Genomic DNA, 27,037 nt, shown 5'->3' with positions numbered 1-27,037 from the left:
AAATAAGAAACACCTACTTTCCTCCTACCTGGGTTCTAAACTAATTGAGAACTAGATACTGGAGATAGACAGAGATCCAAATGTCAGCTTTATTACCCAACATATATATACATTTTAAATCTCTTTACATTCTTTGGAAACAGAAGAATGGGTAAAATAATTTCACCAAAGAATTTATCACAGGAATTGTAATATTTTTTTGGCCTGAGATAACAAGACTCCACACAATTGTGAGTGCTTCAAGAGGAAGGGAGCATAGGAGTCTGGAAATGAGTTGATTTTTTTCCCTTGGCCTCCCAGTGTTTAACTTAAAACTCTTTGTACCTTGTCTGTCTTTAATGTCAACTTTTAAGCTCTGGTTTTTTGGTTTTTTTTTTTTTTAAACCCAAAGTGATAGCCGCACTTAAAACCTATTAACATTAAAAAATGAAACAAAAGAACTTAACCAAACAGGAACAGACTCAAAGATTTAGAAACCAAACTCATGGCTACCAAAGGGGAAACATGGGGGCGAGAGATAAATTAGAAAGTGGGGATTAACATGTACCCACTCCTTTCCATGTCTGTGAGTCTGTTTCTGTCATGTAGATAGGTTCATCTGTGCCATATTTTAGACTCCACATATAAGAGATATCAGATGATATTTGCCTCTTTCTGACTTACTTCACGTAGTATGAGAATCTCTAGTTCCATCCATTTGCTGCAAATGGCATTATTTTGTTCTTTTTATGGGTCACTTTGCTGTACAGCAGAAATTGACAGAACATTATAAATCAACTACAATAAAAAAATACACTACTACATATAAAATGGATGAGTGACAAGTACCTACTGTATAGCACAAGGAAATCTACTCAATATTTTGTAATAACTCACTCATATGAGAAAAAATCTGAAAAAGAATGGATGTGTGTGTATGTATAACCGATTCACTTTGCTGTACACCTGAAACTAACAGGTGTTAAGTCAACTATTAGGTTACTTAATAGTAAGTCAACTACACTCCATTAAAATTGAAAAATAATATTAAAAATTTTTACATGTCTCCACTCAGAGTAGCTATAGTCAGTATCTATAGGGAAGACAGATATTATAAAATGTTTTAATCACAAACCCATTTTAGAGAGACTATGTCAAGTTCTTTAACAAAAATTCTAGAATGGGGGAATGGGGGCAGAAGTGCTCAAAGCCACTGAGCTTCCAGATCCCCAGCTGTACGCACCTCCCCTAACCATCATGTGGCAGTAAGAGTGCCAACAATGAAAATGATGGTTAATAATAAATGCTGTAATGGGAAAAAAATCTAAGACTGATCTATCCAAAAGTGTGTTATGCCTTTTAAGAAACTTGGTTTGGAAAATGATACCCTTATTTCAGTGAGGCCATTACTACTCAGAGACTTTTTAAAAATGCCTTCTTTAGAATTGCTATTGAAAGCTTCAGGAAGTATTTCAAATATACACAAAATGAAGTCTTTGTCCTATTGGGTGAGTCTGATTTTGGAATTAGCCAGTTGGAGCTATACTGAATAAATACTATACCTATTCAAATTTGGTGACAAAAGTTTTCATTAAGAATTACATGATAAAAGAACATGGAAAACCCTTATGATCGTGAGTGTGGCAATGGTTTCTTAACTATAACACCAAAATTACTGATAACACAAGAAATTACCATGTGAACCAGCAATTCCACTCATAGGTGGAATACCCAAAAGAATTAAAAACATAGATGCAAACAAAGACTTTTACACAAATGTTCATAGCAGCATCCTTCACAGTAGCCAAAAGGGAGAAGAAATGCCAAGTGTCCATCAATGGATAAATGATAAATTATGGTACATCCATGCAATGGAAGATTATTCAGCCATAAAAATTAATGAAGTAGTGACACATGCAACAAAGTAGAAGAACCTTGAAAACATTATTTAAGTGAATAAAGCCAGACACAAAAGGGCAAATATTGTGTAAAGCCTTTTATATGAAGTACCTAGAATAGGCAAATTCATAGACAGAAAGTAGATTAGAATTTACCTGGGGAAAGATGGAAAGAGGAGGGGTTTATGGGAATTAATGTTGAATGAGTACAGAGGTTCTGTTTGGAGTAATGAAAGAATTTGGGGAATAGCGCTGAGAATTGCCCAACATTATGAATGCAGTTAATGCCACCAAAATAGACACTTCAAAATGGTTCAAATTTTGTCATATAAATATATTTTTATAATGAATAGATATCATTGTTGTTAAGTATTCATATAAAATTAAATTCTAGTACTATATTTTGCCACAATAAAAAATAACCATCCAAAATTTACAGCAGTTGAAATTGTATTTAGGGAATCTAACGCATCCTTCCTTTACCTTTCTTGGCAAATGCCTCACTGAAAGAGTGAAATGCAGTGGTGGTGGTATCAAACATTCAATAATAGATGTCAGTATTTGAAAATAAAAACCCAAGATGATTAGGAAGTGGTGAGACAGCTTCTTTTTTTTTTTTTTTTTTTTTCTGTGCTTCTTCCTGAAAGTAACAGGAAATGAAAGATGAAAGGCAGGTATATTTTGCCCCTCAAAAGAATGTATAACCTAAAAGGGTTGGTTGGTCATTGAGTTGTGGTCACATTGCATAGTTCACATCCCAAGAAAGCGATGTTAGCTAGTTTAGGTTTAGTCGACTGGTGTGGATATTCACACCTGGAAAATGGTGAAATCTTTCCAAATGTAGTTGAGAAGCCATTTTTCCCTTCCACTGCTTGAGGGTCAAACCTGCCGGTCTTACGCAGGTAACACAGGACCTCGCCATCATCCCGTCTAAGCTGCAGCATCGCAGACAGTGGCTCACGTGCAACCCCGCTTCTTTTCCAGAGCATAGGAAGCTTGGGAACATGACTGTGACCGTGAAGAAGACTGTCCCCTCTCCTGAGGCCGTGCAGATTCTCTACCAGCGGATGAGATACGAGTACGAGTTCTACCACTACGTCAAGGAGCAGTTCCACCTGCTGAAGCGCAAGTTCGGACTCAAGTCTCGTGCCAGCCACCCCCCGCTGAGACCCCAGTTCTTTATTCCATCGCCACTGGAAACCGAGGAGCCGATCGACGATGAGGAACAGGACGACGAGAAGTGGCTTGAAGATATTTATAAGAGGTGATGCCGGCACTGTGTTGCCTCCAGTGGCTTAATCTCCCTTTTCCAGAAAGGTTTTGTTTGGGGAAGAAAAATCCTTCAAGGGACTAAATTAATGCTCGGCTGCATTAAGAAGAACAAAACATTCCCACATGTTGGGGTCATTGGGAGATGCCCGGTTTTGCGGGTTTTATTTGTTTAATTTTATTCTGTGTCTTTCTGGCTTCTTGGTCCTTCCCAGGTACACTAGATGGCTGCCTCACAAGGCATCACGTCATCAAATCACTTTTCTTCCCCTAGCATCATGAGAGGAGGAGAAATAGAGCCTAGAGCCCAGTAACTAATCATTGGTAAAAAGACTTGTAAAAAATATTACCTCGGTGGTAAGAAACACCCATGCTTGTATTTTTCAGTAGAAACCCCAAACCACTTCAGAGACCAGAGAATCTATTCTAGAAGGATCTAAGAGGAGAAGGCAAGGCAGACAAGGACATCGAAATGGAGAATGTCCCTGGAGAAGTGGATTCTGCCCATGGGGACAGAGGTCTGCCTCTGGTTCCTCTCAGGGGACACTTTCACCAAGAGCAGGGCACTTACCGTCTCATAGAGCAAGGCGGCTTGTCACACCCCAAGCCCTGAGTACCTCTCAAGGTCAAAGTGCAAGGCAAGCTCCCTTGAGACCATTCTGACAGATTTCAAAATAGCAGAACCGGGCAAAGAACTTGCTGGCTGTGTAAGGAGGCACATAGGCAGGACAGACCAACTCTGGAGGTTGAGTGGCCTAGGAAAATGGCATGGCTGTGTCCTTTGCACCCAAGAGAAAACATCTCTTACCAGCATCGCTTTAACTGGAAACCTAGGAAGCAGTTTAGCCCTGACATTTGACTCCTGTGGCATAAGTTCTAGGCTTGACCAAGACCATGCATGATCCATCAGGCACACCTCTGGCCAGCTGGCTCCCAAAGTAGCTGGTATCTTTTACCTTCTAGTCCCTTAAGAGGTACCCGTTTTTGGTAGAAAGGGATACTGAGCTCTGTGCAGGCAGCAGTCAAATGGCAGGGAATCAGCTCCCTCCTGAGAACCCTGCTAGGGCATCAGTAAGAGAAACAAGAGCTTCTGGGTAAGAAACTGTTTGGCCATCTTTATGAGTCGGTGTCTGCACCCCCACCCCCACCCTCTCCTGCAATGATCTGAGTAGAAGTTGGGCAGTTCCATTGCTCCAAAATATCTCCTCCCCATCCCACTCCCATCACCTGCCACCTATCCATGAGGCTTTGCTTCAGCCCTTAGAAACCTCTTTCTTTGGCTTCTGGAATGTTTTCATCTATGGCCATGCCCCTGCCCCCCCAATACCACATACTCTTGGGTGGATAATGTATAGCCAGCTGAGAGGCAGGGCTGCAGGTGGTGGTGACAGGCAGGATACTTGGGACGAATTTTGTCTCCTTCATGTTTTTTCCCCTAGAGCCAACCCTTCAGGAGCCCTAGCCAGTGTGAGTTGGGAATACTTAATAGTAAATAAGACGCTGACTTTACACAAGCTACACATTTTCTACTTTTCAGAAACCAACAAGTCTCTCTAGAATTTTTTCTTCGTTCCCTAAAATTGGACGGTAGCCAAGATATAAAGCAAGTCATTTGGAACCTGTCAAGTGTGCACTAAAGCTACTTTATCATGAGCTGTATTGAGAAGGCTCCACCCCGCGGGAGGCCAGCGAAGGCTGGGACCACAAAGGCACAGAGTCCAGCAGTTGACCACTTGTGGGCCTCCTTTCTGCCTCAGAGAACTGGGGCCGGGAAGTGATGAAGGGGAATGTTCTTAGAAGAGGAAATATCCTTTGTCCTGTTGAGAGAGAGCAGGGCCCTACCGGTAGGCTTACTGTAAAAATCCACCCGAGAGCAGCTATCATATTCAGAATAAGAGCACGAGCTGCTGCTTGGGACCTATGGTGAGTCATTTCTTTGAAATCGCATGGAAAGAATGATGGTTGATCGACGCACTGTGCAATCGCAGTGTCTGAAACTAAGGCTGGCTAAGTGTTCTCTGCTGTCGTCTGAACATCAGGATGATCGGTCATTGAAAGAGGCATCCTCTTAGTGCAGGGTCACAGAAGCACTTCTCCTTGTGTGTTCAGAGGCATTTCTTGTCAGCAGTGGTCGCTGTAACATCACATCGAGAGCTGCTGATGGACCGCCTTACAGGACCTTCATGTAATTTTGTCCCAACCAACAGCCTCCAGGTCCTAAAAGTCAAGGCACTTCATCAGTTTCTTTGGCACACGTGACAACATGTCTTTGGCCCTGAGCCCAACACAGTTTGTACTTCATGAAATATATTGTACATTTTACATAGTTTAATTTAAAAAATACATTTTAAGCTGGTTGATCTTTGACTGCCTTATTTATTATAACCTTTCAGCACATTCCAAGGTTTTAGTTACTCAGGAAGGAGTTAATTAAAATGATTTTATTTTGGTCTGATGGATGTTTTTTAAAAGGAAAATTATTATTATGAACCTTCAGCCTACTTTCCCTGAGTGCCGTAAAAGTGCTTGTAAATCATTTTTTTTTAAGAGGAAAGAAAAAAATGGTGTTTGACATTGATGGCAATTCAAAAATATATATGGAACTGAAACATTAGCTTAGCTAAAATAAAAGCAATCTGTGTTTGAGATGAAGTGTTCCTTAACTTATTCATTACCCATGTAAATAAATGAATATAAATAAGTGGACATTTTTTCCATTCTGTCGATAGCTGCAAATAAAAGTGCCTGCAGTTCCTCACAGCCCCCTTAGCCTTCTTAAGGGGCCAAGCTTCTTCCTTAAGATGTGATTTGGGGAAAGATGTATTTTTAAAAATCTAGAAACTCGTATTTAAAAAAAAAAAAAAGAAAGAAAAAGAAATCTACATTTCTTTTGGCCATACCCACAGCATGCAGAAGTTCCCAGGCCAGGGATCAAACCTGTGCCTTATCGGTGGGACAACTCAGGATCCTTAACAGGTAGCCCACCAGGGAACTCCTCCTAGAAACTCTTGCTCTTGTAATTAGATGGCACTAAACAGCTGCTGGCCTCATTACTATATGCTCTGGTCCGTTAGGTGTCAGGACGCGTCATCAGAATCCTCAGCTATGACAGCGAGTCTCTACACGCCCTGTTTGCGGTCCCGTGGGAGAACAAGGCTGTGCCTTTCCACGTCACTTGGTGGAATGTTCCAAGATCCAAAGTCTGCACCTTGATCTCTTTCTCAGACATGCAGACCCTCCAAAGCTGGGTGATGCTAACCTCCCAAGGGAGCAGGTTCTGATCCAGAAATGTTCTCCCTGAGAGGTTTTGCTGTTGCCTCAATCGGAATTTACAGGGGCCGAAGGAAGGGCATTTCCATGCTTTCAGATACTGGACTGGACAGAGGCCAACTCCACATGCCTATTTTGTAAAAGAAAAGAACCAGAATCTTGATTCTAAACGAAAGAAAAAAGCACTTGGGTAATAACATGCTTTACTTCAGGTAGGAATCTGAGAGTCAGCAAAGCGCTACGTGGTTCCCTTTCTTTCTCACTTAGTCTGTAACCCAGTCACGGGATGTTTGACTCTGAGTGAACTTTCAAGACAAAAGAACTAAACAGAACCAGGACTCTGCCCCCTCTGGTGCTGCTTGGGTGGTCAGAAGTTCGGTATAAGTGTGCTGTTACCTGCAGGCCTATCCAATGAGCCATTTGGGCTTAAATGAATTTTGTAGATAATGGCAGTGTTTCTCAAAAGGCAGAGTGATGCTCCATGGCCATTCAGGCAGGAAAACAGTTCTGTGGGTCAGAATCATGAAACTCCCTTCAAGTCAAAACAAAGGGGATTTATTTTACTAAAATGATTTACTTCCATCTGATGACAAAGAAATACATAATTTTTTAAGTATTCTGAATATCCTGCAAAAGAAAAGTCTGATGCAGACGCACACCAGTATTAAGAGTTTGTTGAAAAACAAACAAACAAACAAACCACCTGGAACTTCTTTCATAGCTCGGAAAAGTCACTGTGATACAAGCCAGTATATTACTTTGCTTGAGCTGTTGTAACAGAGCTCTGCAGACAGAGTGGCTTAAACAATATAGATTTATTTTCTCACAGTTCTGGAGGCTGGAAGTCTGAGATCAAGGGGTCAGTGGGGTTGTTTCTTCTGAGACCTCTCTCCTTGGCTTGCATGTGGCCTTCCCTCCGTGTGCGTCCACGTCTATGTCCAAATTTCCTCCATTTATCAGGACTCCAGTTGTACTGGGCCCACCCTAAAGACCTCATTTTAATTTGATCACTCTGAGAAGACCCTGTCTCCAGACACAATCATATTCCAAGGTGCCGCGGGGCATCGACACATGAATTTCGTGGGGACCCAGTTCAGCCCATGAGAGCCAGGTGACAGCAGAAAAGTTAGAGCACATAAACTAAACTCCAGGTAGCAGAGAAGCAAACCTAAAACCCCAGACTCCTCGGGCTGCAGTGGGCTCAGCAGTCATCTGGGCCATTCCCTCCTCTTACAGAGGAGGCAACCAAGGTCCAGATGGGAGGCGCAAATACATCACAGGCCAACTTTTTCCATTGAGGGTTTGCTTAACTTTTGAGAAACTACCAAATTAAAACTATAAAATGAAGCTAGAGCCAGAGTCCATCCGGAACGGAAAGGAGGAGGCACATTTAGCCACACCCAGGGTCACCTGCCATCTGAAGGCAGCACCCAGAGGTGCCCCATGAGACTTTCCTAGGAGCTGGGGCTGCCGGACCCTCTTCTGCAGAGGGAGACCCTATTGACTTTCAGAGCACATCAGTCCTCAGAGACAGGTGTTCAAAAACATTCTAGATTTTTCTAGAAAACAGACACAGAGAGCTTCTTGTTTCTGGGTAAACAGACTTGAACCACATTTGCCCATCTCAGATTATAGTTTTATTTTTCTTAAAGGCAAAATGAAGATTCATGTCCTATGTCCTGTGAAGCATTTCCGATGGACCCATCTCAAAAAATAAAGTCAAATGCAGTTCATAAAACGAGTTGAAGTTGAGTGCAGACATGCCCCTGGAAAACCAGGCTAGAGGATAACCAGGCCCTGATCACTAGCCGGCTTCCCCACTCACCGACTGTTGCACTTCTTGAGAATTCCTTTCTGCCTAGGGCAGGCTTGGCTCACAGCTCCGGCACTGCCGATTCCCAGGGAACACCCAGGCCCACAGATGTTCACGGGTCAAAGAATTGTGAGCTGACCATTTGTGCATTTTGGATTTCAACTTGTAAACATGGGGATTCCCTTTAAAAAAAAAAAGAAAGAAAGAAAGACAGAAAATTTTAAAAAGAGGGCAAAAAGGAAGGGAAGAAAAATCACTATGCAAAGGAAAAATGTGAGCTAAGTTTTTCCTTTTGGAATCTTGGCGTGTGGGTGTAGCTATCTTCACTCCGGCTCTCGCCAGACACTGTATGCTTTGAGCAGGCATGGAGCGATCTGCTTTCCGCTGCACTGCCAGAACATTCAGACCTGACCTGTAACATGCCTCTTATTCCAGTCCTGAGCAAGGACAGCCGGGAGGGCGGGCTGCGCCACATTCAGCACACTGGCTGCTTGGTGCAATTCAGAGAAAAAGCGAAAACCGGGAAGCAGAGCATTGGCCGACTAAGGGCAGGGCCTTGCACCAGCAGTCCCGGAGTTCAAGTCCCAGCTGGTCTCTTTCACTGGGCGTTTGAGTAAATCACTTGACCTCCCCACGCCTGAAGTCAACCCAGCTGGAAAGCATTAGGAAGAAAATAGGACATCCCTTGACAACCGAGAGCTGCTTCTGGGATGAAACTCATCCCACCCTCCACCCCCATGAGCTAAGAGACTCAGCCACAGTCCTGCTGGGGCTGACCAAGATTTTCTCTACTAAACGCTGGGTCCCCTGCAAAAGAGAATAGCATTACATGTAGGTCCAGGTCCACTGCGGCCCCCAACCCCTCCCATCTTCAGGTGCTGCCCAGTATACCAGGGAGTTGAGGGAGGGCAGCTTTTTGGAAATGTGGACAGAGCCGATAGGAGAGGCTCGTTCTATAGGACGTGAATCAGAGTTCTGATCCTGTGCTCTTAATCCAGGACAAGCTACACAGTGGGTTTCCATTTTTCTCAATACTCTCTTTGGGAGTTTACATAGCTGAGAGGGTTTGACTTCAACTCACAGCTTCTACTGGATATAGGCTTCCTCTGACTCCTTGAAAGCACCTATGATCCTGCTAATGATAAGGCACTTAGCCATCCTTATGACGTAGTGTAGGTTGTGTACATGGAAAAGTCTCAACAAAAGTTGAAAACTTGAGAGGATGGGGTAGTTTACTTTTTGGAGTCTTGTTTCTCATTCTCAAGTGGCATCATTGCTACGATGTTTTGGGAGAAATCTGACAATGACCTTCTGGGCTGGTGATGGGTTCAGCCTGGCCAATCCTTCTGACCCACCACAGGACCATCACGGGCTGAGACTTTAATATGTTGCGTTACTAATGGGTCACATGCGAAGGAGGGTTATGACACTAACCACGAACTTCCTCACAGCTACCCTTTTTGCTGTTTGTATCAAATTTACCCCTTTTTTTCCTCCTTTGGCACACTCTCCTATTTGTTCTCTGTCTTTAATTGAAAGTTAATGAAATTCTAATCCAGTGCATATTCCCAGAGGATAATTCACAAAGCAGATATGTGGGTTAAGCATTGGGGGAAAAACAAAACAAAACAAAAAAAACCATCGTGTTAATTTGGGAAATGCTGAAATTCAAAGACTAGTGTCACACAGTACAGTGGGATTTTAAGAGCATGCTAAGGGCCTAGAGGAATAACGCAATTTAAAAAATCAGTCAAGGAGCTCCCTTCATGGCTCAGTGGCTAACGAACCTGACTGGGATCCATGAGGATGCAGGTTCAATCCTTGGCCCCACTCAGTGAGTTAAGGATCAGGCGTTGCTGTGGCTGGCAGCTACAGCTTCAATTTGACCCCTAGCCTGGGAACTTCCGTAAGCCATGGGTGTGGTTCTAAAAAGAAAAAAAAAAAGAAAAATCAGTTTATTTTGTCAAACCCTACATTTCTCAAAATTTTTGCCATTAAACTTACTAAGATCCACTAAGAGCCTGTGGTTCTGGAGATTGTGCTTTGAGGAGCATTGTTTTAATGTAAGTCATTTCCCCACATTGGATTTGCTTTCCCTCTGCTATGGTCCATTTTTTGGTTTTCCAATGGCCCATGTATCCTGATTGAGGAAAATATATTTGCAAATGACTAACATTTTGACAAAGAGAAGATGAAAAATGCAAATGATATTTTTAGGAAAATAATTCACAAGGAATTATCTTTTAATCTTGCTTATTCTTCCTAATTTCCTTCCCTTTCTTCATGAGAACATTTTTTTAAAGTAAATTCTGTTGTGCTTTTTTTTTTTCTTTTTTTTTTTTTCTTTTCCCACTGTACAGCAAGGGGATCAAGTTATCCTTACATGTATACATTACAATTACATTTTTTCCCCACCCTTTGTTCTGTTGCAACATGAGTGTCTAGACAAAGTTCTCAATGCTACTCAGCAGGATCTCCTTGTAAATCTATTCTAAGTTGTGTCTGATAAGCCCAAGCTCCCGATCCCTCCCACTCCCGCCCCCTCCCATCAGGCAGCCACAAGTCTCTTCTCCAAGTCCATGATTTTCTTTTCTGAGGAGATGTTCATTTGTGCTGGATATATGTTGTGCTTTTTAATATGATTTGGGCAATTCGAATCAATTTAGTACTTCCATGGTGGCCGATGCTCAAATCAAATTAGGTAAACAACTTTGCCCCATTTCTTCCCTGGTCTGTGGTTGGTTATGCAGTAGGACGGAAAACAATGGCGAAGGGGAGATCTCAGGTTGTTTAGATAAGGTAGGTATTTGGCGATAAGAATATCAGCCCTTGAACTTGAGTTCAGCCTTTGCACACAGGGGTACCTGTGTTGTTCAGTACACTAGGGGGAGCTGTATCCATAACAATTTACTCAAGAAATCCCAATGTCTTTCCAAACCAAATTTTTCTCCCATACCTGCTTATTTTCCTTTGATGCTTTAGAGTAGTATTGGCCACAAGCAAGGCATGGTTAAGACATTTAAAACACAACATAGACACGTTGGTTAATCCAAAGTTATTATCTCTCCCAGGATGTGTAACCTGCTTTAGTTTCGTTGCCTTTTTTTGGAAATTACCATAGTATTCTAAAAATCAGTCTTTATCAGATAAGCTTTCCTAAGAGTGTTGTATAATTACAACATGATTGAAATTCTGATTCAATGAGCAAGAGGTGACTCACATCATGACTTGAGGATTGCGATAACCCCCAAGCAATCCCACCACTGCGGCTATGCAGGTAAGTAGAAAGGAATGAAACAGACAAGGATGGAGGAAGTCAGAAATGCAGTATTGCCCTGTCATCCAGGCAGCCCAACTAGAAGACTGACACAACTCTCAGTTCAAATTCTTTTAACATATAAAAACCTACTGGCAGACAGAGGGGCTAAATGTGGAGGAGGTGAGACCCCGTGTTTTCAGCAGATCTGCAAGAAGGATGTTGTACCCTGTTTGTATAATAAGAAATAAAGGTCCCATGAAGTTAAATGATGAGCTCACGGTAGCACAGTAAGCAGCGGGGCCAGGATGCATATCCAAAAGGCAAGAGAGGACTGAGACCAACTGCCAAGGATTTGGGGAGAAATTTGTATTTTACTCTAAGCTCCCTTGGGCATTTCGGAAGAGGAGAGTAACATGAGGAAATCATTTTTCTATTAGTAAATCAATTAGCAGCGAGCTGACTATTCTCCCTTTGCCCCCCTCCCCCTCTATTCACTGCCCTTCTTCTCAGACTCTTTATCTCCTGAGATGCTGATCCCTGGGAATCGTGTCACCTGGGCGCCCTGCCTCTGGCCTCTCTGGGGATTCGGCCAATGGATGGCATGCAGGAAATGGGGGCCATCTGAATGGAATTCTGCCTCTGACTACACAAAGGAAGAATTAATGCAGGGCCAAACTCTGTTAATCATCATGCTTGTGTGTGTGCCGGGGGATGGACTGGGATGTGGGCCATGAGGCTGCAGAAGAAGAGCAGAAGCCAAAACTTTAAGTTGGTTCCATGACTGATTTCAATCAATGGAAAACAGTGCCCTGCACAAAAGTGCTTAGTAAATATTTGCTGAGTTGAATGCACCAAAGGAGCTAAGGAAAAATAAAGCATTAACTCAAGTATTTCCAGCCCAATTGAAGATGTACGTCATAGAAATGAGATGATGGGGTGAAAACGCTGACTTAGTGGGTATCGGCCAGTTTGAGATGTGCGGATGTGTTGAAGTCAACATGCTTGCTCACCTCTTCCTCTATTTCATTATCCTCAGAGGTAGGGTTCCCGATGGATGTTACATTCATCCTCTCAGCCCTCTGTGTGGCCACATGCAGCTGGAACTGGGTCCCAAATTCCCTCCAGTCAACACCAGAGGGCTAGACACACCTGACCACTTTCTAGACGTGCCGTGATGTGAGAAAAGATTAGGAAGTCCAGTTCTAATTTACTCTACCCAAAATACACATGGGTTTTTTCATTCTGATTTTTTTCCCCTTAAAACCAGTCTTTTCTTTCCAGGTCCTGCAGTTCCTTTCTTTGACACTAATCATTACTTAGCTTCTAGGTAAGCATGTATAGACACCAGAGCACTGATTTATCATCAATAAGGGGACCGGTTTAATTTTTCCAGAAAGGACCATGGATTAGAAACCTGTCCATCTTAGTCTGCATCAGACCAATCTGGCGGAGAACATAACTAAGCTAACTGACCTAAAAGCAAATCTTTGATCTCATCTTCAGGGGCACCAGTTTCGAACAAACTAGCCAAAGATATATCCAAAGGAAAATAGGACCTGTGCTACCCTCTCATGCTGAAATCATTAACCTGTGTGTCTAGTCTCCCTTCCATTGAAAAGATTAAAAGGTAAAAATTTTCTCTGATGATACATGTTATTTATTATTGACCAGCTAAACCCCGATCTTTCTTTTTTTTTTTTTCTTTGTTTTTAAGGGCTGCACCCATGGCATATGGAGGTTCCCAGGCTAGGGATCGAATTGGAGCTACAGCTGATGGCCTATGGCACAACCACAGCAACGCCAGATCCGAGCTGAGTCTGCAAACTACACAGCTCATGGCAATGCCAGATCCTTAACCTACCGAGCTCGAGGCCAGGGATCGAACCCGAGTCCTCATGGATACTGGTTGGATTTGTTTCCGCTGTGCCACAATGGGAACTCTCAATATCCAGTCTTGATAGTCTTCCCCAAAGAGAGTTTTATGTATATTACTTGGCATTGAAATATACACATGCTAAAATTAAAAGTTTTTAATTAATATTTTAGAATTCGTAAATTAAAAATAAAAAGGGTCGTTGATGTGATTGGCTAGTTTAGGAGTCGGTGGTAAACTTTTATTTCAGTTGAGCATACTGTGCTCACATTTGCACAATTCTATATCATGTTTAAAAATGCTTTCATATATGTTATAGCAACCCTGTTTGTAGGCAGCTATATGAGTTAGGAAACTGAAACTCAAAGAGGCAAATTGATTTATATGAGGTCACAGAGATTCTAGAACTGATTCCTTGCCTATTGCTCTTTTGCCTAAATTATGCCTCCAGAGCCAGTGTGTAGGAAATAATTTTTCCCCCATTCATTAGATATGCTTACTACATCGCAGTTTCAGGGTTCCCCTGGGAGTCCATGGGAGTGCAACATTTGAACTCTTGGCTTAAGAGTTTGATTAAACATAATAGAAACAGCTGCTCCTCATTTGATGCATTTTTTGAAGCTCTTATTCTAGACACAAGCCTTTCGTAGGGGGAGCCTACTGAAATAGAACCTGTATTTTACTGGTTTGATCTTTACCACACTCTACCCATCACTTTTAGTGCAGATTTTAGTTTCAGGGAAATAAAGAGGAAAACTGCAGTGTGACTGGATTAAGACAAAACTTCATTGAATGGAAATCTTTAAAAATGTCCCACTTCCCATTCCTTGTATATTAGTGGCCAAGCCTTGGGGGCAGATGTAAGAATGAGGAAGAGGAAGGCGGGGGCAAAAGCCAAAGATGTCGGGAATCAGGATTCCAGCCTCCCCACACTTACCTCCCCTTTCCAAAATACACTCCCCTTTGTTTCATCCCTGGATTTCCAGGCACTTAATCCCTGTGATGGTCAGGTGAGGTAGGAGAGATTCATGTTTTAGCTGTAACTTGCACTGGGGCTGTTGTTTGCAAATCCAGGCCTCTAGCTATTTTTCCTGACTCTGGCCAGCGTGCTAGCCTGAAACCTGGGAGCACTGCAAGGGCAGAGGCAAGTCGCTGCTGGCTTCCTCTTCCATCCAGAGACTCAGATCCCAGCAAACACTCTCGGATCTCAGGGACTACGGATACCTGCCCTTCCGTTATGTCCTTTTCTTGTTTTCTCTTTCCTTTTGTTTTTTAAAATAGTGTGAATCAAAAATACTCTTCCAAATTAAAATGATTTTACCTTATTACCCCAAATACGTCTCCATGCTCTAGGGCACTGACAGGATTTGTGTTCTATTGTGAACACAAATCAGAGGAATCTGCTTTGGGGGTTTGGAAGGGACTTTAAAAATATAAGCCCAACCCGCCCAAGACCCCAAGGGGTGCTGAGACCTAGTGGACCAGCTGCATAGGACTGCCAGCTCCAGGCAGGACCCCCTGCAGCCCAGAAAAGCTGCAACAAGCCTGGCCGAATCGGGAAAAGATCTCAGACGGTCTTTCTGAATCGGGCTGCACTGGGGAGGAGCCTCTTGAGTCTCCAATGGCCCTGCTACCTGCCCAAGCCCCCAGGGAATGCTGAGACCTAGTGGACCAGCTGCATAGGACTGCCAGCTCCAGGCAGGACCCCCTGCAGCCCAGAAAAGCTGCAACAAGCCTGGCCGACTTGGGAAAAGATCTTAGACGGTCTTTCTTTCTTTTTTTTTTTTTTTTGTCTCTCTTTTTGCTATTTCTTGGGCCGCTCCCACGGCATATGGAGGTTCCCAGGCTAGGGGTCTAATCGGAGCTGTAGCCACAGGCCTACGCCAGAGCCACAGCAACGCAGGATCCGAGCCGCGTCTGCAACCTACACCACAGCTCACGGCAACGCCGGATCGTTAACCCACTGAGCAAGGGCAGGGACCGAACCCGCGACCTCATGGTTCCTAGTCGGATTCGTTAACCACTGCGCCATGACGGGAACTCCGTCAGACGGTCTTTCTGAATCGGGCTGCCCTGGGGAGGAGCCTCTTGAGTCTCCAAGGGCCCTGCTACCCGCCCAAGACCCCAGGGGGTGCTGAGAACCAAGTGAAATCTGCTACCATCGTGGGGTGGACCTCCCAGTCCTGTCTGCCCTCAGGAAGTCCTCCTTTGCTTCAAAGAAACACTGTTAGCCCCATCAACACTCCAGAAAAGCCACACTGCCTCAAAAAAGATTGACCAACAACGACAGCCCTCAGGAAATATTCCACGGCAGTGACAAGGCAAACACTACCCGATAACGAAGAGTACAACTCCCTCAGGAGAAAGAAGACAACAAGCAAGATGAAGAAGCTGAGAAACCACCCCCAGTCAAACCAACAGGAGAACTCACCTAAAACAGTCAACAATGAAACAGATCTCTGCAGTCAGACAGACCTGGAATTCAAAAGAGAAATACTGAAAATACTGAAGGAATTAAGAGAAGATATGAACAGTAATGCAGATACCCTCAGAAAGGAGCTAGAAAATATAAGGAGGAGCCAAGAAAAACTAGAACATTCATTTGCAGAGATGCAAACTGAACTAGGGGCAGTAAAAACCAGAATGAATAATGCAGAAGAACGAATCAGTGATATGGAAGATAGAATAATGGAAATCACTCCATCTGGTCAACAGACAGAAAACCGAATCAAAAAACTGGAAAGCAATATAAGAGACCTATGGGATAATATAAAACGGGCCAATCTACGCATAATAGGAATTCCAGAAGGAGTAGAAAAAGATAAGGGAATGGAAAATATATTTGAAGAAATTATCGCCGGAAACTTCCCAAACCTAAAGGATACTGGATTCAAGATACAAGAAGCACAGAGGGCCCCAAACAAACTGAACCCAAACAGACCCACACCAAGACACATCATAATAAAAATGGCAAAAGTTAGTGATAAAGAGAGGATCCTAAAGGCAGCAAGAGAAAAACAGAATGTTACCTACAAGGGAACCCCCATAAGAATATCAGCTGATTTCTTTACAGAAACACTACAGGCCAGGAGGGAATGGCAAGAGATATTTAAAGTGCTAAAAGGAAAAAATATGCAACCTAGAATACTTTATCCAGCAAGAATATCATTTAAAATAGAAGGGGAAATAAAAATTTTTCCCAACAAACAAAAACTTAAAGAATACAGCAACACAAAACCCAGGTTAAAGGAAATACTGAAAGGGCTTCTCTAAACCAAAAAGAAAGGAAGGAAAGGGAAGAAAAAAGAAAAGAAAAAAAAAAAAAAAGAAGAAGAAGAAGAGGAAGAACTAGGACTGAGGAAACTGCAATCAGAGAGCAGTCACTCAAATAAGCCAGCATACAGATTTAATCATGAACATGCTTCAAACAAAATAAAATTAAAAAGAAAAAAATAAAAGAGTCATCAAAAGCATAAAATGTGGGCAAGGGATGTTAGGAGGTAAATAATCCTTTTTGTTTGTATGTATGTCTCTCTTCTTAATTTTAATATAATAATGAAGTGTTTGAACTTACAGGACCATCAGGCTAAAACACACAATTATGGGAAGGGGTTAGCATACTTAAAAAACAGGGCAACCACAAGCCAAAACCAAATATTGCATTTGCAAAAAATGAAAAAAAAAATACACTCAAGCAGATAATAACAGGAGACCATCCAACCAAAAAAAAAAAAAAAAAAAAAAAAAAAAAGAATGGAGAACCATAGAATCAACTGGAACACGAGGATCAAATGGCAATAAATAATCATCTATCAATTATCACCTTAAATGTCAATGGACTGAATGCCCCAATCAAAAGACACAGAATGGCTGAGTGGATAAAAAGGCAAAAACCTTCAATATGCTGCCTACAAGAAACTCACCTTAGGACAAAAGATACATATAGATTGAAAGTGAAAGGCTGGGGAAAAGTATTTCATGCCAATAGACATGACAGAAAAGCAGGAGTTGCAACGCTCATATCAGACAAAATAGACTTTAAAACAAAAGACATAAAGACAAAGAAGGACACTATTTAATGATTAAGGGATCCATCCAAGGAGAGGATGTTACTATCATCAACATATATGCCCCAAACATAGGAGCACCCAGATACATACAACAAATATTAACAGACATAAAGGGAGATATTGATGAGAATACAATCATAGTAGGAGACCTAAATACCCCCCTCACATCAATGGACAGATCCTCTAGACAGAAAACCAATAAAGCAACAGAGATCCTAAAGGAAACAATAGAAAAGTTAGACTTCATTGATATCTTCAGGACACTACATCCAAAAAAATCAGAATACACATTCTTCTCAAATGCTCATGGAACATTCTCAAGAATCGACCACATATTGGGACATAAAGCGAATCTCAATAAATTTAGGAGCATAGAAATTATCTCAAGTAACTTCTCTGACCACAATGCCATGAAATTAGAAATCAACCATGGGAAAAGCAAAGAGAAAAAACCTACTCCATGGAGACTAAACAACATGCTACTAAAAAACCAATGGGTCAATGAGGAAATCAAGAAGGAAATTAAAAACTACCTTGAAACAAATGATAATGAAGACACAACCTCTCAAAATCTATGGGATGCTGCGAAAGCAGTGCTCAGAGGGAAATTTATAGCAATACAGGCCTTTCTCAAAAAAGAAGAAAGATCCCAAATTGACAACTTAACCCTCCACCTAAATGAATTAGAAAAAGAAGAACAAAAAAGTCCTAAAGTCAGCAGAAGGAAGGAAATTATAAAGATCAAAGAAGAAATCAATAAAATAGAGACTCAAAAAACAATAGAGAAAATTAATAAAACCAAGAGCTGGTTCTTTGAAAAGGTGAACAAAATTGATAAACCCCTGGCCAGACTCACTAAAGAGAGGAGAGAAAGAACCCAAATCACCAAAATTATAAATGAAAAAGGAGAAATCACAACGGATACAGCAGAAATACAAAAAACCATAAGAGAATACTATGAACAACTATATGGCAATAAGTTTGACAATCTGGAAGAAATGGACAATTTTCTAGAATCTTACAGCCTGCCAAAACTGAATCAAGCAGAAACAAACTAACTGAACAGACCAATCACTAGAAATGAAATTGAAGAGGTCATAAAATCACTCCCTACAAATAAAAGTCCAGGACCAGATGGCTTCACAGGTGAATTCTATCAAACATATAAAGAGGAATTGGTGCCCATCCTCCTTAAACTCTTTCAAAAGGTTGAAGAAGAAGGAATACTCCCAAAGACATTCTATGAGGCCACCATCACCCTCATTCCAAAACCAGGCAGAGATACTACCAAAAAAGAAAACTATCGCCCAATATCATTGATGAATATAGATGCAAAAATTCTCAACAAAATCTTAGCCAACCGAATCCAACAACATATCAAAAAAATTATACACCATGACCAGGTTGGGTTCATCCCAGGTTCACAAGGATGGTTCAACATACGCAAATCAATCAACATCATACACCACATTAACAAAAAAAAAGTCAAAAATCATATGATCATCTCAATAGATGCAGAAAAAGCATTTGACAAAGTTCAACATCCATTCATGATCAAGACCCTCGCCAAAGTTGGTATAGAGGGAACATTCCTGAATATAATCAAAGCCATTTATGATAAACCCACAGCAAATATAATCCTAAATGGGGAAAAACTGAAAGCCTTCTCACTCAAATCTGGAACAAGACAGGGATGCCCACTCTCACCACTGCTCTTCAACATCGTTTTGGAAGTCTTAGCCACAGCAATTAGACAAACAAAAGAAATCAAAGGCATCCATATAGGAAGAGAAGAGATCAAACTGTCACTGTATGCAGATGACATGATTCTATACCTAGAAAACCCTAAGGACTCAACCCCAAAACTCCTTGATCTGATTAATAAATTCAGCAAAGTAGCAGGATATAAGATTAACATTCAGAAGTCAGTGGCATTTCTGTATACCAGCAATGAAACATTAGAAAAGGAATACAAAAATACGATACCTTTTAAAATTGTACCTCACAAAATCAAATACCTCGGAATACACCTGACCAAAGAGGTAAAGGACCTATATGCCGAGAACTATAAAACCTTAATCAAAGAAATCAAAGAAGATGTAAAGAAATGGAAAGATATTCCATGTTCCTGGATTGGGAAAATCAATATTGTGAAAATGGCCATACTACCCAAAGCAATCTACAGATTCAATGCAATCCCTATCAAATTACCCATGACATTTTTCACAGAACTAGAACAAACAATCCAAACATTTATATGGAACCACAAAAGACCCAGAATCGCCAAAGCAATCCTGAGAAACAAAAACCAAGCAGGAGGCATAACTCTCCCAGACTCCAAGAAATACTACAAAGCCACAGTCATCAAAACAGTGTGGTACTGGTATCAAAACAGACAGACAGACCAATGGAACAGAATAGAGAATCCGGAAATAAACCCTGACACCTATGGTCAATTAATCTTTGACAAGGGAGGCAAGAACATAAAATGGGAAAAGGAAAGTCTATTCAGCAAGCATTGCTGGGAAACCTGGACAGCTGCATGCAAAGCAATGAAACTAGAACACACCCTCACACCATGCACAAAAATAAACTCCAAATGGCTGAAAGACTTAAATATACGACAGGACACCATCAACTCCTAGAAGACAACATAGGCAAAACACTCTCTGACATCAACATCATGAATATTTTCTCAGGTCAGTCTCCCAAAGCAATAGAAATTAGAGCAAAAATAAACCCATGGGACCTCATCAAACTGAAAAGCTTTTGCACAGCAAAGGAAACCCAAAAGAAAACAAAAAGACAACTTACAGAATGGGAGAAAATAGTTTTAAATGATGCAACTGACAAGGGCTTAATCTCTAGAATATATAAGCAACTTATACAACTCAACAGCAAAAAAACCAATCAATCAATGGAAAAATGGGCAAAAGACCTGAATAGACATTTCTCCAAAGAAGATATACAGATGGCCAAGAAACACATGAAAAAATGCTCAACATCGCTGATTATAAGAGAAATGCAAATCAAAACTACCATGAGATACCACCTCACACCAGTCAGAATGGCCATCATTAATAAATCCACAAAGAACAAGGGCTGGAGGGGCTGTGGAGAAAAGGGAACCCTCCTGCACTGTTGGTGGGAATGTAAACTGGTACAGCCACTATGGAGAACAGTTTGGAGATACCTTAGAAATCTATACATAGAACTTCCATATGACCCTGCAATCCCACTCTTGGGCATCTATCCGGACAAAGCTCTACTTAAAAGAGACACATGCACCCGCATGTTCATTGCAGCACTATTCACAATAGCCAGGACATGGAAACAATCCAAATGTCCATCGACAGAGGATTGGATTCGGAAGAAGTGGTATATATACACAATGGAATACTACTCAGCCATAAAAAAGGATGACATCATGCCATTTGCAGCAACATGGATGCAACTAGAGAATCTCATACTGAGTGAAATGAGCCAGAAAGACAAAGACAAATACCATATGATATCACTTATAACTGGAATCTAATATCCAGCACAAATGAACATCTCCTCAGAAAAGAAAATCATGGACTTGGAGAAGAGACTTGTGGTTGCCTGATGGGAGGGGGAGGGAGTGGGAGGGATCGGGAGCTTGGGCTTATCAGTCACAACCTAGAATAGATTTACAAGGAGATCCCGCTGAATAGCATTGAGAACTATGTCTAGATACTCATGTTGCAACAGAAGAAATGGTGGGGGAAAACTGTAATTGTAATGTATACATGTAAGGATAACCTGACCCCCTTGCTGTACAGTGGGAAAATAAAATTAAAAAATATATATATATATAAGCCCAGCAGGAGAAATCACAGAGAAAAAAATATTAGAATCTCTGACTTTAAGAAAAAAAAGATCACAGTTAAAAAGTAATCAACAAATGGGGGAGAATATTTGCAGCAGAAATGGCAGAAAAAAAGATTGAAATTGCTACATAAAGAACTTACCTAAATCAATAAAAGGAGTAAAACAGGTGCAAAGGACATGTTTCTTGTCAGAACTAGGCTTTACAAAAAGCTAAAAACATGAGAAATGTTTATCTTCATAAATAATCAAAGAAATTTGAATTGAAGCAATGAGACACCACTGTTGATGCTTTAGTGACAAAACATGAAAACATAAGCCAGAAAAGTCAGCTCATGTCTGGGGTGAGCAGAAAGTATGGTGAGACAGTCTCACTCTGATGAGAGGAATGAAGTGGCACATTTCTGAAAAGTAATTTAGTAATTCATACCAAAACCCACAATAAAGTAAACACGGAGCTTCTAAGCAGTTTGGGAGCCCTGCTGAAAGTGCCGATTTCATAGCTGTAGCATCAAATCCAAAATCTGGAATCATCTAAAGCTATCAGGTAAATGACTCATTAGCCATCTAAAAATACTGTCATGACAATCTCTCTCAACCTCCAGAGAAATGTAAAGAGAGCTTTTACTTGAATTAGAGTATGTTGGTGATAGCGTGCTGACTAAAAAAGAAAAACTGAAGTTGGTCTCAATATCTTCTACTCAGTCTAGATGGAGACTCAAGACTCCTTCCCACTGGCTGTGTCAGGCTAACCAGCCTCCACAGGTGGAAGTGTCTCCACCGTGGCCTGCGTCCCGGGCGGGCCATTGCTAAACTCAACAGAAACACCCCTTTCCCAAGAGAAAATAGAGCTTCCGCACTTCCAGGAGGGATATGGATAGAACTGAATTTGAAGTTGGAGCTTTTTGCTTGGATGTTACTTTTCTTTCCTTTTTAGCACTACACATGCAGCATATGGACGTTCCCAGACTAGGGGTCAAATCAGACCTGCAGCTGCCGGCCTATGCCATAGCCATGGCAACTCAGGATCTGAGCAGAGTCTGTGACCTACACCACAGCTCACAGCAAGGCTGGATCCTTAGCCTACTGAGCGAGGCCAGGGATCAAACCTGCAACCTCATGGTTCCTAGTCAGGTTCATAACCAGATGAGCCACAACAGGAACTCCTGGATGAGTTACATTTTAATTAAGAAAGTAGTTCCAGTGGAGTTCCTGCTGTGGCTCAGGGGTAACGAACCCGACTAGTAAACACGAAGATGAGGGTTTGATCCCTGGCCTTGCTCCATGGGTTAAGGATCAGGCATTGCCGTGGGCTTCGGTGTAGGTTGCAGAGAGGCTCTGATCTGGTGTTGCTGTGCCTGTGGCGTAGGCTAGCAGCTGCAACTCCGATGCAGCCCCTAGCCTGGGAACTTGCATGTGCCACGGGTGCGGCCCTAAAAAGGTAAACAAAAAAAAAAAAAAAAAAAAAAAAGGAAGGGAGGGAGGGAGGAAGTTGTTCTAAAACTTCACTATGTCAAGTATTCCTAGAATAATTAAGCCATGTCCCAGTATTTTGAACTTCTTTCATCGCAGTTAAAGGTTCGTTGAAATGGAATTGGTTATGGAGAGCACAAACCCACACGGAAGGTGATTGTCCTTATTTTGTATCTCCACCAACTTGCTGAGATTTTCTCTTTAGCAGAGCTCAGATATCTTCAGGTTGCCAAATTAATTCAGGGAATATTTTCTAGCTCATTGAGCTAGAAAATACATTTATCTTTCATTCACTTGTAAATTTGTTATACCAAGCATCACATTCATAAATGAGAGAAGAGACTTGTAATTTTTATGGTTAAAATCAGGGTTTGAACAATCCCGTTATTGTGTGTTTCTACATAGAGCCGAGAAGACACGTTCTGCCTCCTAAATGAACAGAATAATCTAAGGATCTGAACCAATCTTCCCAGTTTGTCTTTGCTCTTTAAACCTCTCTGTGCTGCACAGAGCCAGACACGCCAACCCAGCTACTTTATGTGTCAACTCAGGATCTGAGCAGAGTCTGTGACCTACACCACAGCTCACAGCAAGGCTGGATCCTTAGCCTTGCTAAGGAAAGAAATGTTGATTTCGTTTCTTTCACAGCTTGGGTCAAATTTTATTCTCGAAAACTTATAAATATACTTTTGTTAACTGTGTGGACTTGTTGGTTTCAGGTGCCAGAAACCCAACTTGAACCAGTTCAGACAAAAAGGAAATGTGTTGTAAAAGGTCAAAGGAAGAACTGAAAAACCAAAATGCAAGAAGGACTGGGAGGCAGTTGGGCTCCAGGGCATCTGGAACCAGGAAATATCTGGTGTTTCTCTGGCTCTCTCTCTCATTTTCAGGTCAGCAAGAAATGTGTCCCCCTTGCCCTTCAGAGCTCCCAGACCTCCCTCACAGCTTCTGCCACCACAGGGAAACTGGCTTTTTAATAGAGTTCAGAAAATCTTGGGGGAAAAACATTGATTGGTTTATCTGAGCCAAGCCCCCTCACCCTTGAGCCAATCAGAAAGCCAGGAGGAATAGTCTGGTGGTATAGATCACATGATCCCAGAGACTGGTAAATATTATGAATGAAGCAGCCACCAACCACAAAGGCCTGTCCACTGCAGCGTCTTTTTAAATTTGTTTTTGAAAGCTCTGTGGGGCATTTCTCTATTCGTCACAAGAACCAGCCACTTTGTGAAAATAAACTAGTGGAAACATTTTTAAATGGGGAAAGGATAACAAAATTCAGAGAAGAAAGTTAAAATTAATCATATCTCGTCACCCAAACACGTTTTAGTGCATATATTTCTAGTCTATTCTATATCCATGTATTCTTTCCTACACATGGAACATCACTGAGATCATGTCAAATGTACAGTTCTCTTAAATGTAAAAAGACTGCTCTTCATTAATAACATTTATAGTTATAAATCTCTTTAGATCAGGGATTTATAGCACATCAGAAGATTCAAGAACTTCTTAATTTTATATGCAAAAATCTCATAAGAATATTTCTCCTGGGTAGGGGTCCAAATATCACCAGATTCTCAAAGTGGTCTGAGACCCACAAAAAGGTTAAGAGCTATTGCATTCAAGTTTTCATAGCACTTCCACATATATTCCTATAGACTTGGAGCTGCTACATATTTAATATTTCACCTGCAACTAGTCTCAAGTGACATATAAGTTCATGACATGGCACACAGTAACTTGTGAATGAATGAATTGGAATCACAAATGCTCAAGCCAGACTCTTAGCTTGTGGGTGAGTGGAGCTGGTTTCCAAGCTCTCCCCTCGGCAAAGCTCCCTTATCCTCACAGAATGACTAAGGCGTGTGAATGTTACAACAGCTTGTTTTTCTAAACTGTGAGGGTTAACAGCTGAAGGAGGCTGGCAGGTGCAGGGAGGCGAGCAGTGTGCTATGGAGATGAGATTACAAGAGAGAACATAGGATCTGAGAAATCTGTGTTTGGGGGAGAGGGGCTGCTGGTGAATTAGAGACACATGTATAGAACCCGCTGAACCATTTTAGCCTAAAGTTGCCTGAATTACTAGGCCTCCCAGGGGCTGGCAGAACTTAGAGCAGTAAGTTCAGGGCAAGATGCTTCAGATAATTCAAAACGCAAAGCGGAGTTTTTAGGCAATTATTAAGTTCATCCATATAAATTAAAGTCAACTATTGCTCACGTCTCCCCTTCGCGGTAAACTATAAACAACTTCAGTGGATTTAACCCTCCTTGATTTGCTCTGGCTTAACTACTTGATAGCAGGAAGCTTTCCCTTTCACTTAGTGCAGCGCCATTCTCTCCTCTCAGCCTGGCAGAAAGCATGTTCTTCGTTCCTAGGCACACACTTTTAATCTTTGTTTGCCAACTCCATTGTGGTATTTCCCTGGGATACCCTTTCACTCTCAACAAGAACCACACACACATTTAAACTTGCTGCGGGTCTGCCAGTCTGTGTTAGCTCAATGGAGACCAGGTCCAGTGTAAACGAAGCCGAACGGCGACTGATGGTACATTCTCAGGTAGACCCAGCTCGTCACCGGCTTTGTGTCATCATGGCTGCTGCTTAAAATGCTTGTCAACCTCAAAAGTTTAAGAGCCAGTTATTTTACCTGCAAAAGTGGTACTTGCGAGATGAGCCGGAAGAGTTGCACACCGGATACAAGAACTACTGCAGAGCCCTGGCAAAACATAGGACAAGGAGACCGAACTTTTAACTTTTATAGAGTAAAGAGCAGGAGGCGTTTGGAGGAGCTGAAATAACCAAAGAGTCCAATGGAGGAAGCTGAGAATCCAAAGTATGGAGGCTTCTCATTGGTTGGACTGTTAGTCTCTGATTGGCTGGGCTGTCATGGGGCGGAGAGAACTTTTCTTCCTGCTGCAGGTGTAGGTGTGCAGTTGTTCCAATTCAGCGTAATTAAAGACGCCTGGTCGGGTTTGAGAGCTCCGCCTACAGGCCTGTTCCAATTACATTTTTAGCTGCAGTTTAATTCATTGCACACTTCCATTCAATGACTCTTCATTCAAATCCATTCTCTGACTTGCCCTGGGCTAGGTGTTCATCGCAGTCATTTTCCTTAAAAATGTCCAGGTCCACTTGTCAATTATAAAATTCCTTTAAGTTTCTCAAAGTTAAACTCACACTCTCTTATTATTCGATTCCCTTTCAGCCCACATGAAGCAGAATTTAGAGTTTACCTTAATGAGCAAAAAAAAAAAAAAAAAAAAAAAAAATAGATTCTGTACTGCACAGAAAGCAACTAGACCAAACAACTGAGAAAATCCAGTGGAGACAACTGGGAATTGAAGGGCTTGATCTCCAGTGCCAGGGCTCAGCCTTCAGCTTAGGCGAAACCTTTTGGAAACCCAGCGTGACCCTGGAAAACGTGTTCCTCCCTAGCACTCACCACTCTCCATTGTGAGTGGCCAGCTAAGCATTGTCTTACCCTCTAGACCGCACCCTCTGCGAGGGCAGAGACCTGCTGGTCTTGTTCACTGCTGGGTCTGCATCAGCTAACACAGGATTTGGAATGAATGAGTGAATGACGGGATGAATGAATGAGTGAACTATTTGTTCCTTTTTTTTTTTTTTTTTAATTTTTGTTGTTGTTGTTGCTATTTCTTGGGCCGCTCCTGCGGCATATGGAGGTTCCCAGGCTAGGGGTCGAATCGGAGCTGTAGCCACCGGCCTACGCCAGAGCCACAGCAACTCGGGATCCGAGCCGCGTCTGCAACCTACACCACAGCTCACGGCAACGCTGGATCCTTAACCCACTGAGCAAGGGCAGGGACCGAACCTGCAACCTCATGGTTCCTAGTCGGATTCGTTAACCACTGCACCACGACGGGAACTCCTATTTGTTCCTTTTTCTCTGGGCCAAGGGAGGTGGGGAAGAGGCAGTGAGAAAGAGGAAAGGGAAACAAATAGGAGAGATAGAGAGAGAAAGAAAGTGACGATAATTTGTTACCTCTTGGAAATCATCACCAGAGATCTGACAGGACTGGAAGTCCCTTGGTCTGCTGCTAAAGATACTCCATGGCTATTTTATTTAAACATTTAAAAGAGAGAAAAAGAAAACAATTGAAGAGAGAAAATCATTCATTGTGGGAATCTTACTCTGAAAGAACCAAGAGGTAGGTCTAATAAATCTCCTTTCCCTCTGCTGCATGGTGTGTGGAATGATTTACTACCCCCATAAAGCAAACGAAAGGACTTTGCGCTGAGAGACCCTCCAGAGGTCTGGA

The 27,037-nt window shown here is 41.9% G+C and overlaps 1 protein-coding gene and 1 long non-coding RNA gene across 5 annotated transcripts in view; one reads left to right on the top strand and one right to left on the bottom strand.

Annotated features, from left to right (window-relative positions):
* UST (uronyl 2-sulfotransferase) overlaps positions 1-5,906 on the top strand; it is a 297,667-nt gene extending 291,761 nt beyond the window's left edge. For 2 of the 3 annotated variants that reach the window (XM_021086988.1, XM_021086998.1), the window contains 2 exons: positions 2,862-3,141; positions 4,684-5,852. In XM_021086988.1, coding sequence (XP_020942647.1) covers positions 2,862-3,141; positions 4,684-4,783 — 380 coding nt within the window. In that variant the 3' untranslated portion in view covers positions 4,784-5,852. Of the gene's footprint in view, positions 1-2,861 lie in introns of all 3 variants that reach the window. The other variant, XM_021086995.1, reaches the window with a different exon arrangement.
* Positions 3,328-26,376, bottom strand: LOC102159681. 2 transcript variants are annotated; one of them, XR_001305887.2, is made up of 4 exons: positions 25,405-26,376; positions 8,242-8,411; positions 6,813-6,948; positions 3,328-6,546 (listed from the first exon to the last, which is right to left on the bottom strand). It is a non-coding gene; the product is annotated as an uncharacterized LOC102159681 (long non-coding RNA). The 2 variants fall into 2 exon arrangements; XR_001305889.2 differs by lacking the exon at positions 6,813-6,948.

This window comes from Sus scrofa, chromosome 1 (genome assembly GCF_000003025.6).
Source record: "Sus scrofa isolate TJ Tabasco breed Duroc chromosome 1, Sscrofa11.1, whole genome shotgun sequence".
Classification (NCBI taxonomy): domain Eukaryota; kingdom Metazoa; phylum Chordata; class Mammalia; order Artiodactyla; family Suidae; genus Sus; species Sus scrofa.
Note: the sequence above shows the minus strand (reverse complement) of the source record. Positions and strands in the feature narration are given on the sequence as shown.